The sequence below is a fragment of the Balaenoptera acutorostrata genome, chromosome 15 (assembly GCF_949987535.1).
Source record: "Balaenoptera acutorostrata chromosome 15, mBalAcu1.1, whole genome shotgun sequence".
NCBI classification, from domain to species: domain Eukaryota; kingdom Metazoa; phylum Chordata; class Mammalia; order Artiodactyla; family Balaenopteridae; genus Balaenoptera; species Balaenoptera acutorostrata.
Window position 1 is genome coordinate 7,327,581 of NC_080078.1, and position 15,663 is coordinate 7,343,243.

Here is a 15,663-nt window from a genome sequence, read left to right on the forward strand (position 1 = left end):
ATGGCTCTTCCAGTCTGGACTCTGCTGCTGCTGCTGCTGGGGGCTGCCTGGGGCCAGGGCCACATGCCTGCCCCTGCCCGGTAAGCTGGGCTCAGGGGGCAGTTGGGGGTGGCTCTGAGGAAGAGCGAGGGGCAAAGCTGGGAGGGGCAAAGCTGGAAGGGGCAAGCGGGCTAGCGATGAAGGGCACAGCCCTGGGGAGGAAGGCGGGAGCCTGATGGGTGTGAGAAGCATGCTGAACAGGAGTGGGTGGAGCCCTGCAGCCCACAAGTCTGGACCTGAGACATGTGAGCAGCTCAGTGGGAGCAGGACAGAGCTGAAGTGCGAGGAGAGAGGAAGCAGGTGCAGAGCCGGGGAGACAGGTCTGAGGATGGCAGGGGAGGAGAGAGAGGTCGGGCCCTCAGAAAATGGACAAAACCCAGAGCAGACCCAGCGGACAGAGAGACAGCAAGTAGGAAGCAGCAAGAAATGATGGGTGGCTTGGTGTCCTGGAGCTTGTTTGAGGGGATTTGAACAAGCAGGACTTGAACTACTAAAATAAAGGGCTGTTCTACGTGGCCCACACCACCTGGAAAAGGGCAGCTGGCTTCTCTGCGGAATTTGTAAGGTGTTGCACATCTGTGTGTTCAGTTGGGGCAATACCATCCCTGACACCCACCTGGCAATATGGGACCCATACAGTCCCCACTCTGTGGGGAAAATTTGGGCGATAGCACAGGAAGACCTCGACTGGAAGGAAGGAGATTGCTCAGGTTCAAATGCTTAGGCGCTGGGGACTTCCCTGGTGGCGCAGTGGTTGAGAGTCTGCCTGCCAATGCAGGGGACACGGGTTCGAGCCCTGGTCTGGGAAGATCCCACATGCCGCGGAGTGGCTAAGCCCGTGAGCCACAGCTACTGAGCCTGCGCGTCTGGAGCCTGTGCTCCGCAACGGGAGAGGCCGCGATAGTGAGCGGCCCGCGCACCGCGATGAAGAGTGGCCCCTGCTCTCCGCAACTGGAGAAAGCCCTCGCACAGAAACGAAGACCCAACACAGCCAAAAATAAAATAAATAAATTAATTAATTTAAAAAAAAAAGCTTAGGCGCTGCAGTGAGAATTCCCGTACAAAGAAACTGGTTCTTTCTCATTCGAGAGAACCCCGTGTGACATCCAGGGCATAGAGGGGGGGAGGGAGCCAGTGGGGATGTGAGGAGCCTGGAGGGGAGATGCTTTTTAGGAGACAGATGACAACTTAAGGTGAGAAGGCTGTGAGTGACCTTTTTGAAAACCTTCAAGTAAATATATGTCACTGCATACACGTTGACACAATATGGATAAAAAGAAAGGAACAATTCTCCAGAAAGCTCACAATCCTGGAGGCTTAACAGTTTTTGGTAATGACAAGGATCACATTTTTTTTTTTCTCTCTCTGTCTCCAAATCAACGCCAAGGAAAGAGAAGCCTCTGGATTGGAAGCCCGTCTCTCGCAGCTCGAGGGAAAACTGTGAGTTGGAACCCGGGGCTGCTCAGTCCCTCCCAGGGGTGGCCACCCCAGGTGCCCTTAGGCAGGGTGATGACATAAATATGAAATAAATGTGTGAAGGGCAGCCCTCAGAGGATGGAGGGTGGAGGGAACCGGGGAGGAGTAGAGTACAAGTCCCGCCTGAAAGATCCACATTCAAATGAACAACAAAATGTATGCTGCCCAGACAAGCCTGCCTGACTGGGACCTCCGTTTGCAACCCCTGACCTAGTCATTCTGCCCCTCACCGACCCCAGCCCTGAATTTCTCCTAAGAGAGGACTTATTTCTCAGCTTCTCTTTCCCAAATCTCTGCTCTGGACCCTAAATCTTAGTGGCCACCTTGCAACCCTGCTCTGCTTCCCTCCCCCCACCTCCTACCCCCCCAGCCCCATTGGCTCTGCAGCCGACCCCCTCCCCTCTGCCCTCTCCTGGCCTCACAGTGGCCCTTTCTTCCCAGCCATTCTCACCCAGTGTGATTTTGAGGATGACTCCAGACCCCTCTGTGATTGGAGCCAAGTGTCCAAAGATGATGGGGCCTGGACTCGGGCCAGTGAGCCCTCCCCCACCAGCAGCACCGGGCCCCCCGGCAGGTACCCCAATGGAGGTGAGGAAGCCGAAGGTTTAGGGAGGCATCTGGGAGGTGGACGCTGTCGGATCTGGGTGCAGGGAAGCAGCCGGAAGTGATACCTGGGCTCTGGGAAGGGGGGTGGGCAGGGCCTCACCATCCCTGGCTCTGCCTCCCCCAGAGGGCTACTTCCTGCACATGGACTCCAACACCTTCCGCCCGGGTGGGGTGGCCCGCCTGCGCAGCCCCCCCGTATGGGAGCAAGGCCCCCTCTGCGTGCGCTTCGCCTACTACATGTTCGGGCTGTCGTGGGGCGCCCAGCTCAAGCTGCTGCTGACCACGGGCCCCAAGGGCAAGCGCCCCAACGTGCTCTGGAAACACATGAACACGCAGAGCCCCTCCTGGATACCCACCGCCGTCACGGTGCCCATGGGGCTCATCCTGCCCAGTCGGGTGAGGCCGAAGGCACAGCCTGGGGTCCCAGTGGGAATCTGGCTGTGGGGAGTCCAGGAGGGGCTGGGCTGGGACAAGGCGGGGGCACGGGGGCTGGACCACCTGAATTCAGGCAGGAAAGTGGGAGCCCGAGGCAAAGGGGCTCACAGGGTGGGTCAGCCCCTCCTCCCTCCCGCAGCTGACATTCGAAGGAGTCAGGGGCAGCACAGCTTATCTGGACATCGCTCTGGATGCCATCTCTATCCATCGGGGCTCCTGCAATCAGGGTGAGCCCCCGTCCCTCCTCCTCTTTCTCCCCACGCCTGTACATCTGCCCAGGTGGCAGGAGTAGCTCAGGGACCGTGACCCTGGTTTCTTCCAGAGTTGGGGCGACTTGCTTCCCTTTGCCTCCACACCCCACACCTTTGACCCCTGAAGCAGCCAGATCTAAAGAGAGGTTCTCCTGGAACACAGAACTGTGGTGACACCTGTCCTAGAGTGACCAGCCATTCCGGTTTGCCCTGGGTGGTCCCTCTTTTAGCACGAAAGTGCTGCATCTCAGGAAACCCCTCAGTCTCTGGCAAACCTAGACATTTGGTCAGCCTGGCTGTTACCCCAGATCCATTCAGAATTAGCACTCTAGGCTGATGTTAGAGATTTGAGGGGAACAAATTCAAGGGAAGGAACATTCCAGAAGCTGCATGCCAGGAGCCAGCACTTACTGAGCACAGGAACTGTGCTAGATGCTCCCACACGTGATGTAACTTACAACAGGCAAGCGCTGTTGTTCCCAGTTTATCGATGGGGAAACTGAGGTTTGGGCAGCCTAAGTAATCTGTGCCAGGAACACGCCGCTGGGGAGCAGGACCATATCTGGTTTGCAAGCCGGCCATGCCTCACATCAGGACCCAGCCTGGGACTCAGAATTCTGACTCCAGACTGAGGCATACTTTTCTTTTTTTTAATTTTTATCTTATATTGGAGTATAGTTGATTAACAATGTTGTGTTTGAGGCATACTTTTCTGCCTCCCCTTAGAAGAAGCTAAATCCTTCCTCTTTTCTTTTCCCTCAGTCTGCACGATGCAAACGTGCAGTTTTGACACTCCAAATGATCTCTGCGGCTGGAGCTGGATCCAGACGGCCTCTGGGGCCAAGTGGGTCCAGAAGAAGGGGTCAACAGGGGTGCTGAACGTGGGGCCTGAGGATGACTTCTCTAGCCCTGGTAGTGAGTAATGGCCATGCTTCTTCCGTCCTTTGACTTTCTGAGCTTCTAGTGACCTTTGCGGGAGTTTACGATGCTTGCCTGACCACCCTACAATAACTCTCTTGGGATGGCCTGGGGTGAATGTCAGCAACCTCAGACCTCCATCAGCTTAAGTTACAGGGCAGAAAACAGATTCTAAGCACCCAGCCTGCTTCCCCTACTGCCACCCCAAACGCCCTACCCGGTAGACCCAACACGGCCGGCTCCTCACCTCTTTTCCCTGGCACCCTTCCTTCTTCATTCATCCAACAAATATTTATTGAGCACCTACAATATGCCAAGTCCCAGGCCCTTGAGATGCATCAGCTTACAAAACAGACAGAGAACGGTGGGGGACAAGGAGGAGACAGTTCCTGAAACAATAAAGAAGTAAATTATATAGCTTTAAGATGACCAGTGCTATCAGAAAAAAAAGAAGTTGAACAAAGTAAGGGGATTGGGAGAGCAGGGGAGGGTGGGTTGTAAGTTTTAAATAGGGTGGTCAGAGTAGATCTCATACAGGTCACATTTGAGCACAAACTTTTAGGAGGTGAGGGAGTGAGGCATGAAATTATCGAGGGGAAGAACATTCTAAGCAGAGTGGCCAGCCATGCAAAGACCCTGAGGTAGCAGTGGGCTGGGGGGTGGGTGTTGAAGTACAGCAAGGAGCCACGTGGCTGGGATGGAGAGAATGAGCTCAGACGGGTCCTAGGAGGGGCAGACCATTGTCAGGACTGATTGTGGCTTTTATTCTATGTGGATGGGGAGCCTTTGCAGGATTTGGAGCAGAGGAGTGACCTTATCTGACTTACGTTTAAAAGGATCACCTGGGTTTTTTTGTATGAGAATCCACTGAAGGGACGGGGCAAGGACAGAGGCCGTTCTTCTCCATCTTTCCCTCCCCCCAAATCCTTGCTCTCCTTCCTCTGATCTTTCCTGCTGCCTGAGGTTTGCTTTCTAGAAAGACCTGGTGAAAACCCCACCCCACGTTCATTCTACGCCCCTGGAGAGCAGGGCAGGGCCAGTCCACCCCTGCATCCCCCTTAGCATTTAGCACCAAATCCCCTGCCCAGCAGTTTCAGTAAATGTTGTTGGGTTTGTTTGTTTGTTTTTTCCATTTTCTCTCTTCCTTTTTCCACCTTTCTCCCTTCCTTATGTTTTTCCATCTTTCCTCTTTTTCTCCCGCATCTCCTTTTCCATTTCTCAGACGTCCCAGTATCGACACTGGTTGCGTTCTTTCACCATTTTACCCTTTCCCTCCTTCTTCCCTGTTGGTTCCTCTCTTTTCTCTCGCAGTTCTGCCCACTCCCTCCTCTTCAGCCGTCTTCTCTCCCTTTCAGAAGCCCACCTTTCCGGGCTTCACTCTCCAGGCAGAACCCCGTGGGGCGTCCGGCACGTGCGTGCGCGCGGTCGGAGGCCTCTTTAATTCCCCCCCTCCTTCCCCCGGCTACCAGTTGCGTCACGGAGCGAGGTCCAGGCTGATTGGCTGCCTGAGCTGGCGGCAGGAGGGAGGAGATCCCTGCCGGTCATCATCAGATCGGGACTCTCACCGCTTTGCGTGAATCAGCTGTGCCCAGTGGGTTAAGAAAAGGAAGAGGATGTGACTGTGGGGGGACCTCAAAAGTCTGAATCCAAAGGACAAGATTCTGGCTGCTTCTGAGAGGATGCCGCGTTTCCTGGGCGGAGCCCGCATCCTCACCCAGAACCGCCAAGTACCTCTGGAAGGATCCAAGGCCTCAGCCAGTCGTGTGATGGGTTTAGGCCCATCTCAGTGCCGGCTGATCCTAGGCAACTGTTAGGGCTCCCCAGGGCCAGGCTCCCTGCCCTCGCAGCCCCTATCCCTGTGCCACCCCCCACTTTACTGGCCTTTTCCTCCCCAGGTGGCTTCTACATGCTCCTGGACCCCACGAATGCAAAACCAAGGCAGAGATCTGCCCTGCTGAGCCCTCTGATCCAGTCCTCCGGCTGCCTGAGCCTGTCCTTTCACTACACCCTACATGGCCAGTCTCCTGGTGCAGCCCTCATGGTCTATGCTTCTGTCTTGGGTGAGAGTGACAACGTCATGGCATTTGCACTGTCCTGAGGCTCTTCTTCCAGGGTTGGGTTGATGAGGAAACGTGGGGGCATCTCTCGGGGTCTAGGGAAATCTGGGATACTTGCAAGATGATTCTGCGGAGTGGAATTTGGGAGCGGAAGGCACAGGGTTCTGGAAAAATAGATAAAAACGCCAAGAGAGTGAGAGAGAGAAGGACATGCTTGCACTTGGGGGAGGGGAATCCACTCCAAGTAGTCCCTCTGCTACTCAACCTTCTGAATATAGGTTTGAAGTCATTTTCCAGCCCCCGTCATCTCACTGCTCTCTTGGCTTCCTTCCATTGTAGGCAGAATCCGGAAACACACACTCTTCTCAGGACAACCCGGACCCAACTGGCAGCCTGTTTCTGTCAATTACACAGGCCAGGGACAGATTCAGGTACAGAGGAGCAAGAGGTCAGGTCTCCTTGGACATGGGAGGCGCACCTGATATTAACAAGGATTGAAGGTCTGGGCCCTGGAAGCCGGGTGCCTGGGTCCCTGAAGAGAGTAAACTCAAATGGAGGGGGGCTGAACATTTGGGCTGTTTCCTCACTCCTGGCCCCTTCTCCCTCTCTCTTCAGTTCACCGTGGTGGGCGTGTTTGGAAAGATCCCAGAGCCAGTGGTGGCGGTGGATGCAATCAGCATTGCTCCCTGCGAGGGTGAGAGCAGCTCTGAGAATGGGGGTTGGTGATGGGGGATGAATAGAGAGCATGGCCCAGATTTCTCACATCTCCCATTTTGATCCCCCAGAGAGCTTTCCTCAGTGTGACTTTGAAGATGAGGCCCATCCCTTCTGTGACTGGGTCCAGACATTACAGGATGGCGGACACTGGACCCAGGGAAGTAAAAATATGCTCATCCAGGGTACAGGCCCCTTGGGAGTCTCCCTTAATGGAGGTGAGGAGATGGAGGACCCCTCAAGCCAACGAGTTACTGAATCTGCTCCCAGCTAGGGGGTGGACTGGTGTGATTGACGCAAGATGTAGGTGGTCAGGATGAGCCAGCGGGTGTTTACTGGGAAGCCGCCATGGGGCCAGAGCTGTGGAGGCGACAGAGGTAGAGTGAGTTGAGGATTCTCGTGGTTCTGGGGTCACTTGAAACCCCCAGAAGATCCAGGTATAGTGCTTCATTGAGCCCAAGGCCTCAAACTCCACTGGGTCATTTTCAGTCAAGACATTTACTGGTGCAGCCAACAAAGGAATCTGGGTTGCTGGCTTGGTTTTCCCTTTCTTTCTGATCCTGCCTTCTTCAGTTAGAAGTTGAAAATGAGCAGAGAAAAAAACAAAACAAACAAACAAAAAACCCACTGCAATGTGGGGAGTTTGGGTGTTTGCATCAAATCCCCATTTGGAAAGCAAGATATCGCTCAAGAAAGCACCAGACTTGTCCTCTGGAGGTTTCTCACCTTGCCTGTTCCCTTCTTTTGCCCAGAGGGTCACTTTGTCTACCTTGAGGCTGACAAGTTCTCCCAGGCAGGCCAGTCTTCCAGACTGGCGAGCCGGACCTTCTGTGCCAGGGGTGCAATCTGTGTGGAGTTTACCTACCACATGTATGGCCTTGGAAACGGCACGAAGCTCAGGCTTCTGTTGGGGAGCCCTGCAGACAGTTCCCCAACTTCTCTCTGGGAACGAGTTGGGTCTCAAAGCGCTGACTGGCTGAACGACTCCATCACCGTCCCTTCGGGACGTCAACAGCCCATGCAGGTGAGAAACAGAGAGAGTCGCTCTTTAAGTGTCACTGTGAGGCCAGGTGAGGGGGACATAACGCCTGGGATCAGGGAGCACAACCAGGGCTGAGAGGATGGGACACTGGATAAGCAGCAGAGCAGAGGGCGCTCTGTGTTCCCTGTGAGGTTCTCTGGCTCCTGGAAGGGGCCTGGGCCCCCGTTGCACTGTTGAGGCCAGAACAAGGCGACATCTTAGCAGAGGACAGACCCTCTGCCCGGAGAGTTGCTGAGTTGACGGGGATTCACTTTCATTTCTTTCTTGCTTCTTTCTCCCTCGTACCTTCAGCTGATGTTTGAGGCCAAGAGGGGCACCAGCACCGCCTTCGTTGTTGCTCTGGGTTTCATCTTGATCAGTCACGGGACCTGTCAAGGTAAGACAAAACCCCAGGTCCCGGAAAGGGGGCCGTGCTCCAGGGTGACCATCTCTAGGGCTTCTCTGCGTGAGCTGCTTAAAATGCAAGTCCTCTTTTGTGCTGAGTCCTCACGCAGCTTTGTTTTCTATATTATGCCCACCCATACCTTCCCAGCCCCATCAGAATGCTTGCTTGAGTGAATGTGACTTTGATGCCGTGGATTTCTGTGGTCGGACCCCTTACCTAGTGAATGGTGATCCTGAAGGGAAGGCCGATATCCTATTTGTTATGTGTTTCCTGTACCTGGCGCAAGATCAGACATATGTTAGGAACAGTGTTTGTCAGTGTTACCTGAGTGGAGGCTGGGGCGGGGAGGAGAAGGAGAGGTGTGAATGAGTTACTGCTTTGAGCGCACCCATTCCAATTAGCTGTGAGTCAAGGGGGTGGTGGTACGATTCTGACTAAACTCCAGGGATTTATTTTCTTTGCAGGATCTGCGTCAGTAGTGCCTCCTTCCAAACCTCCTGTTACCCGCACTGGCCCTCCTGAAACCCCTGTCCGCACAGAGAAACCTGTGGCCCCTGAGGAAACACCCACCGTCCCCACTGAAATATCCACCATCCCCACAGAGAAGCCTGTGGCCCGCACAGAAAAACCGACTGTCCCTAGTGAAATATCCACGGTCCCCACCGAAAGGACCACCATCCCCACAGAAAAACCCATGGTCCCCACCAAAAAGACCACCATCCCCACAGAAAAACCCACGGTCCCCACTGAAAGGACCACCATCCCCGCGGAAAAACCCACGGTCCCCACTGAAAGGACCACCATCCCCACTGAAAGGACCACCATCCCCATGGAAAAACCCACGGTCCCCACTGAAAGGCCCACAGTTCCCACGACACCCCAGCCCAGCCCAACTCTTGTACCCACCTGGCCAGCAGCTTTCGTGATGCCAAGTACCTCCATGACCGCTGTGACCCAGGCCACCACTGCAACCCCGAGACCTACTCCAGGTGTGTGGTGGAGCATCGGACAAAGAGCTAGAGCTGAAAGTCAGAGACAGTGATGAGGAGAGAGGGCGGGGGAAACGGATGCTTCCAGTAGAAAACTGCAGTCTCAGAGGAGAGAGGAACCAGACACGATGACTTTAGAAAGAATGATGAGGACGACCCTGAGTGAGAGGGCCGGGGTGGGGGGCATGGGGGAGTGGGAGTTGTTGGGAACCAAGCACTAGACTTACTATTGCTTTTTTTTTAAATTGAGATATAATTCACTGCCGTAAAAATTCATCCTTTCAAAGTGTACGATTTGGTGATTTTAGTATATTCACAAGACTGTGCAGCCATCCTCACTTTTCCATTTCAGGACATTGGCATCACCCCATAAAGAAAGCCCATACGCATTAGCGGTCACTCCCATTCCCCCCACCCCCCAGCCCCTGGCAACCATGCATCTGCTTTCTGCCTGTTCGGTACATTTCATACCGTGGAATCATATAATCGGTGGTCGTTTGTGACTGGCTTCTTTTTTCTCAGCATATGTTGTTGTCAAGGTTCATCCAGATTGTAGTTTGTGTCAGGACTTCCTTCCTTTGAATGGCTGAGTAACGTGGGCCTCCTTCTTCAAGAAGAACAGGAGTGGGGGGTAGAGGGGAGACAGGAGGAAAGCCGGGAGCTTGACAGAGGCTGTTTTCCCCTCAGTGAGCTGCCCGCCGAACGCCCACTATGAGCACTGCGCCTGCCCAGCATCCTGCCAGAGCCCCACGCCTAACTGTGGGCTCCTTTGCAAGCCTGGCTGTGTCTGCGATCCTGGCTTTCTGTTCAGCGACTCCCGCTGCATCAATGCCTCTTCCTGAAATTGCTTCTACAACGACAATTACTATAAGGTGAGACCCCAGGATGCCCAGGTCCTCTGAGGGAGACTGCGAGCCGAACACCTGGGGTCCGGCGCCACCTGCTCCCCAGGTGACATAAATTTGGATCCATGGGACATTCCCAAGGGGTCAGCTCTCGGGCAGCTGTGACACGGTGGTGGAGTCATTCATTTGGTGTGTGAGTTTTTTTGCCTTAATTTTATTATTATTTTTTTCTTGGCCATGCCACACGGCATGTGGGATCTTAGTTCCCCGACCAGGGATTGAACCTGTGCCCCTTGCAGTGGAAGTGCAAGAGTCTTGACCACTGGACCGCCAGGGAAGTCCCTCGGCTCTGTTCACACAATAAATACTTGTTAAGCACCTGCTTTGGCCCAGCCTGACACTAGGCTATGCGGAAGATCCTGTCATCCCGTGGCCCTGTCCTCAGTGCTCCTGGCAGCTTTGATATTTCTGTATTTCTCCGTCCTGCACTGGCAGCCATGATGCATTAGACCGTAGACCAGCCAGGTGGTGCAGGGCCCTTATCTCCATCCTGAGGAAAGTCAGGGGTCCCTGAGTGTACAGAGAGCCCTGGACACTGAGTGTGTTCAGGCATTTTCAGGGCAGAATGAGGCATTCCAGAACCTTCTTCCAAAGGAACTTGCAACATCCCCCCGGGAGATTCTGGAGGAGCACAGGCTCTGGGCCAGCGCTGTCCAAAAGGGATGGCGTGCAAACCTCACACAGCATTTACTTGTCCTAATAGCCACATTAGAAAAAAAACTACAAGGAGGGAATTCCCTGGCGGCCCAGTGGTTAGGACTCCACACTCTCACTGCTGAGGGTCCGGGTTCAGTCCCTGCTCGGGGAACTAAGATCCCGCAATCCGCGAGTGAGGCCAAAAAACAAAGAAAAAAAAAAGAAAAGAAAAAGTACAAGGAAACAGGTTAAGTTAACTCCAGTCATCTACCCGTTTTAGCATGTAATCAACGGTTATCAATGAGATCATTTACATACCTTTTTTTTTTTCTACTAAGTCTTCAAAATCCAGTGTGTATTTTACACTTACAGCCTATGTCAGTTTGCACTGGCCACATCTCAAGAGCTCAGTGGCATGTGGCTGGTGGCCATTGTATTGGACAGAGCCGCCCGAGAGTCAGGCCAATCTGAGCTCAAATCCCCGCTCCGCCACTCGTTTGCAGTGACCCTGGGCGAGGTTCTTTCTTGACTTCTTCAAATCTGTTCCCATATCTATAAAATGGGCACAACAAGATTTTCTACCTCATTAGGTTGTTGTGAAGGTGAAATTAGATCCTGACACAGAGCAATTACTTAATAAATGCTAATTATTATTGTTAGCAATTTATGGTAAACATATGTGACCTGTTAATTAAAAGTTCAGTCAGCTATTCATTAGCATCCAGTTCCTCTTCTCAGCTCCGGCGTTCTCCCCATGGGGCGTCCGAGTTTCTTGCTTGCCTCTTCGGGGGCCCCTTCCTCCTCCAGCCCTCTTGACCCGTCTCCCGGGCGTCCCTGCGTCAGTGTTGGGAGTAGCTTCAGCTGCAGCCCGGGTAGAAATATCTGTCACAACCATCAGCACCAAGCATCTCTTCCCTCTGCCCTGGGAGACACATATGAACTTATTGTATGTTCACTTATGCATTCAGTAAACGTTTATTGGGTACCTTCAACCCTCTCGGCATTGGGGTCACCACGAATAGGGCATGTCCTTGCTCTCCTAATGCTGTCAGATTCCGGGGAGGCACATAGGATATTGGTTTGTTCTTTCGTTCCGTAAGTATTTATTAAATGAGAACTCTTTGCCAGGCACTGTGCTATGTATTGGGGCTGAGATAGTGAGTAAAGACAGACATGGTCCCTCGCAGGGGCGCTTATCAAATAATCACAAAGATGAATATAAAAGTGCAATTGTGGTAAGTCCTGGGAAGGAAAGGTACCCAGAGGTAGTCAAGGAGGTCTGGAGAGTCTTCCTGAGAAGGTAGCAACCCTTGAGCTGAACTCCGCTAGTTGCACAGGAATGGGTTAGAGAGAGGGAGAGGGACACGTTCCAGCACAGCATGTGCAAAGGGCCTGGGGTGAGCAGGAATATCTGGTAGGTGATGAGGAGAGGCGTCTGAGCAAGGTGAGGTCTGCAGGAGGAGAGGGGGCTACAGCACGGGGTGACAGAGGCTGCCCAGGAGCTACAGCCTCGTGACTCCGGCCCCCTTGCCCCCAGCCAGGGACAGCGTGGTTCAGCCCCAGCTGCACAGAACGTTGCCGCTGCCAGCCTGGCAGTCAGACGGAGTGCCAGCCCTATCAGTGCGGGACACGTACAGCGTGCCAGCTGAAGAATGGCCAGTACGGATGCCACCCCTATGGTGAGACCCTCCCCTCAGGCTGTTCCCGCCTGTCCATGTGGGTGTGACACCAGGGTCCCCATCCCTCCCTCGACCAGGGGAGCTCGGGCAGGCCACTGGGTGGGTGAGGCGGCCCTGGGGCCTGGCCTGGTGAACCAGCTTCACATGTCCCCGGCGTCCCCTCGGCAGGCACTGCCACCTGCTTCATCTATGGAGACCCTCATTACTTCACCTTCGACGGGAGGCACTTTAACTTCATGGGCAAGTGCACCTACATCCTAGCCCAACCCTGTGGCAACTCGACAGGTAGGATTCTGGAGATGCCCCCCCACGGCCTGGGCGTGGGGTCTGAGATCAGAAGAGCTGGGCATGGGGTGCACTGGCCGGCAGGAAAGGGCCAGAGCCGCTGGCAGGGGCAAGATGGGAGCAAGGCCGGCGGTAGAGCAAGAGATGACACGTCCATCCCCAAGCAGGACTTTGTGAGGACCAGACTACGGGGAAAATGCGGGTTAGGACTCCTCTCTGTATCCGTCGCTTCCTTGGCCGGCTTGGACTAGGGCGCACCTGGCAGAGGAGGTCCCCGTCCCGTGGGGGGACAGATTCGCGGCACGCAGCCCCACGCTGTTCTGGACAATGCCCCACTCCTGCCAGGGTCCTTCCTCCCCTCTTGAACCGTAGAGCCGCCACCTCTGTGGCCCTTTATCCTGACAGGACGCAGGGCCGGTTGGGGGTGGCACCCTCAGTGGGCCCTCAGAAATGCTTCTGGAATGAGCCCCTGGGTGCTCTCCACCCCTCTCCCCGCCCAGAGCCATTCTTCAGGCTGATGGTGAAGAACAAGGAGCGAGGACAGGAGGGCGTGTCCTGCCTGAGCAAGGTCTACGTGACTCTGCCCGAAACCACCATCACCCTGCTCAAGGGCAGACACACGCTGGTGAGTCCGTTCTCCACTCAGCCCTGCAGGGCTGCCGGCCTTGGCTGTGGCGTTGTCCCACCCAGCTCCTCCGGCCTCCCAACCCTCCAGAGCATTCCACGTGGAGCAGAAGAGGTCATTAGCGTTGCGGTGGGGATGTGGGAGTCGGCTGGGGGTCCTCCTTGACCCCCTGATCTGTCTCTCTGTCTCCTCCCTCGGCCCCGCCTTCCAGGTTGGGGGTCAGCGAGTCACCCTCCCAGCCATACCTTCTAAAGGCATCTTCCTGACTCCAAGTGGGCGATTTGTGCAGCTGCAGACGGCATTCGGTCTGCGGGTGAGATGGGATGGTGACCAGCAGCTGTCTGTGAGCGTGCCCAGGTGAGGCGGCAACCCAGCGAGGCAGCTACCACTCCTCCCGCTCTGCCCCTCTCTCTCCTGGGACCCTCCCATCCCCGGCCCCTGCCATCCCAGGCGCTAATTCTCAGTCGTGGGTAGGAGACACCTAGCTCAACGGGCAGGCCTCCCTTTGGTTGAGGAGGGGGAGGAAATGGTTTCAGGGCAGTGTGATAGTAGCAGAATATATACATAAGGCTTTGGGAATGTTCTAGAAGGAGTTGCTAATGAGTCGTGGGAGCCTTCAGAAGAGTGGTCCCTTGACTGCAGTCTTCAAGGATGAGTAGCTCCCCAGATGGCCAAACAAGGGAAAGAAACACTATAGAAATAGTGAACAGTCATTGCAAGGGAAATAGTAGAATGTCTTAGGGCCAGCAAGAAGTTTGTTAAGGCTGGAAGATGAGGTGTGAGCAGAAGCGGACGAGGGGAGGCGTAAAGATGGCTCGAGAGTGAGAACTTGCGGTCCTTGTGCGCCTGGCCTGGCGTGGAACCCTTGTTCCGGGTCTGCACCACTTCATCGTCCACCCGCCTCGTGCCAGTGGCCTCCCCGACTCATCCCCTCTCTGCTGTGGTCCCTCAGATGCCGGAGGCCCCTTCTCTCCACTAACGCCTCCTCCTCCTCCTCCCCTCCCCCCGCCCCCCCGCAGCACCTACTCCAGCAAACTCTGCGGTTTCTGTGGCAACTACGATGGCGACAGTAGCAACGACAACCGGAAGCCGGATGGCAGACCAGCGCGAGATGAGACGGAGCTGGGTAGCAGCTGGCAGGCCTCGGAGGATGGGGACCAGGAGTGAGGACCTCCCCGCCTCCGTCTCCGCCCTCCTGCTCCTTTGCCCCTTCGAGGAACCAAGAACCCCGACTGGCATCACTCCTTTTCTCCTCTCTCCTCTGCTAAACACCCCCACGTCTGTCATTCTCCTCCCCGCTCCCGTTCCCAGCAGAGTTCATTGCCACCACGTTCACCCCCAGCCCCACCATCAGTCAATCATCCCCAGGCGATTCTGAGCAGCCCCGCCTCTTACTCGTCCGGCTCCAAGTTTTTCCACCTCTTGGTGTTCAGATGTCCTCCACTAGGGGGTGCCGAGAGCCGGCAGACTGCTGGGGCGGGGTGGGCATGGAGGTGAGCCTCGGTCCTTAGGGCGTTTGGGGTGGGTCTCTTCCAGGTGCCAGGAGAAGCAGGCATCTCCCCCACCTTGCGACACTGCCTTGCAGAACACTGTGTCGGGGCCAGAGTTCTGTGGACGGCTCACGGTCGCTCACGGAGCTTTTGAGTATGTGCGGGGGTGAGGGGGGGGCGGCAGGAAGGGCCATGGGGGCGGACCAGGTCCTCTGTGGCAGGAGGCGGGAAGTTCTGCTCCCTCATTCCTTCTGACCTGGCCTCTCTCCTCAGGGCCTGCCTGCCTCACCTCAGGGCCTCTTCCTTCTTCGACAACTGCATGTTTGACATGTGTAATTTCCAGGGGCTGCAGCAGATGCTGTGTGCCCACATGTCGGCCTTGACTGAGACCTGCCAGGATGCCGGCTACGTGGTGAAGCCCTGGAGAGGACCCCAGTTCTGCCGTGAGTTGCACCAAGAGGCAGGGCCCCTTCCTTCAGACGCAGACTCAGCAGAGGGCCGGCAGCATCTGAGAGTGGTGGCACAGGCTGGGGGGGCGCCCTGGTGGAACCCCTTTGCCTCCACACTAGGACAGGGAGATCTGCAGAGTCAGAAACACGCACTGAGAAAATCACACGGTCACCTACAAACTCAGAAAGCCTTCCCAGGGTTTGCTCCCAGCTGTGGATTTTCCAGGCAACATTTTCAGCCTGGATCCAGCTTGGTTTTGTTACCTCTGGTTTGGGCCCTGACTACACTTTGACCTCATTTTGCTCTATTAAAGTCTTAATTAAAGCTCTTTGGGGAAAAAAAGAAAGAAAGAAAGAAAGAAAGCTTTCCCAGCTACCTGAAGTTACGGGTATGCAGAGCAATGCATATGTGTGTAAATGCACACCCAGGTCGAGGGATGCACACGTAAAATACACAAAATGTGCGTACAATACAGACTGGTGGGTGGGATGGTGCATCATGACGGCCCCACAGCTCCTGGTCATGGCCCAGCCCTCTGGGGAGCCTGCTTTGGGGCCTTGATGGGGCCACCTGGGTTCCCTCTGCTCCCCTCCACCCTCCACAGCAGTGCTGCTGAGGTCCCTGGGTCAGTCTGCTCCCGTGGTCCTGCCTCTCGGCAGTTCCCTGCAGGCCCCCTTCCAG

The 15,663-nt window shown here is 55.2% G+C and overlaps 1 protein-coding gene across 1 annotated transcript in view; it reads left to right on the plus strand.

The window, feature by feature from the left end:
- Positions 1-15,663, plus strand: part of ZAN (zonadhesin) — a 32,370-nt gene continuing 16,707 nt past the window's right edge. Inside the window, 21 exon segments of the mRNA XM_057529795.1 lie at positions 1-58; positions 1,432-1,479; positions 1,957-2,103; positions 2,246-2,517; positions 2,696-2,783; positions 3,570-3,722; positions 5,621-5,785; positions 6,122-6,213; positions 6,398-6,476; positions 6,568-6,714; positions 7,249-7,520; positions 7,830-7,950; positions 8,403-8,912; positions 9,600-9,784; positions 11,991-12,132; positions 12,301-12,417; positions 12,918-13,042; positions 13,254-13,399; positions 14,062-14,205; positions 14,579-14,686; positions 14,806-14,975. Of these exon segments, the coding sequence (XP_057385778.1) occupies positions 1-58; positions 1,432-1,479; positions 1,957-2,103; positions 2,246-2,517; positions 2,696-2,783; positions 3,570-3,722; positions 5,621-5,785; positions 6,122-6,213; positions 6,398-6,476; positions 6,568-6,714; positions 7,249-7,520; positions 7,830-7,950; positions 8,403-8,912; positions 9,600-9,784; positions 11,991-12,132; positions 12,301-12,417; positions 12,918-13,042; positions 13,254-13,399; positions 14,062-14,205; positions 14,579-14,686; positions 14,806-14,975 (3,289 nt within the window).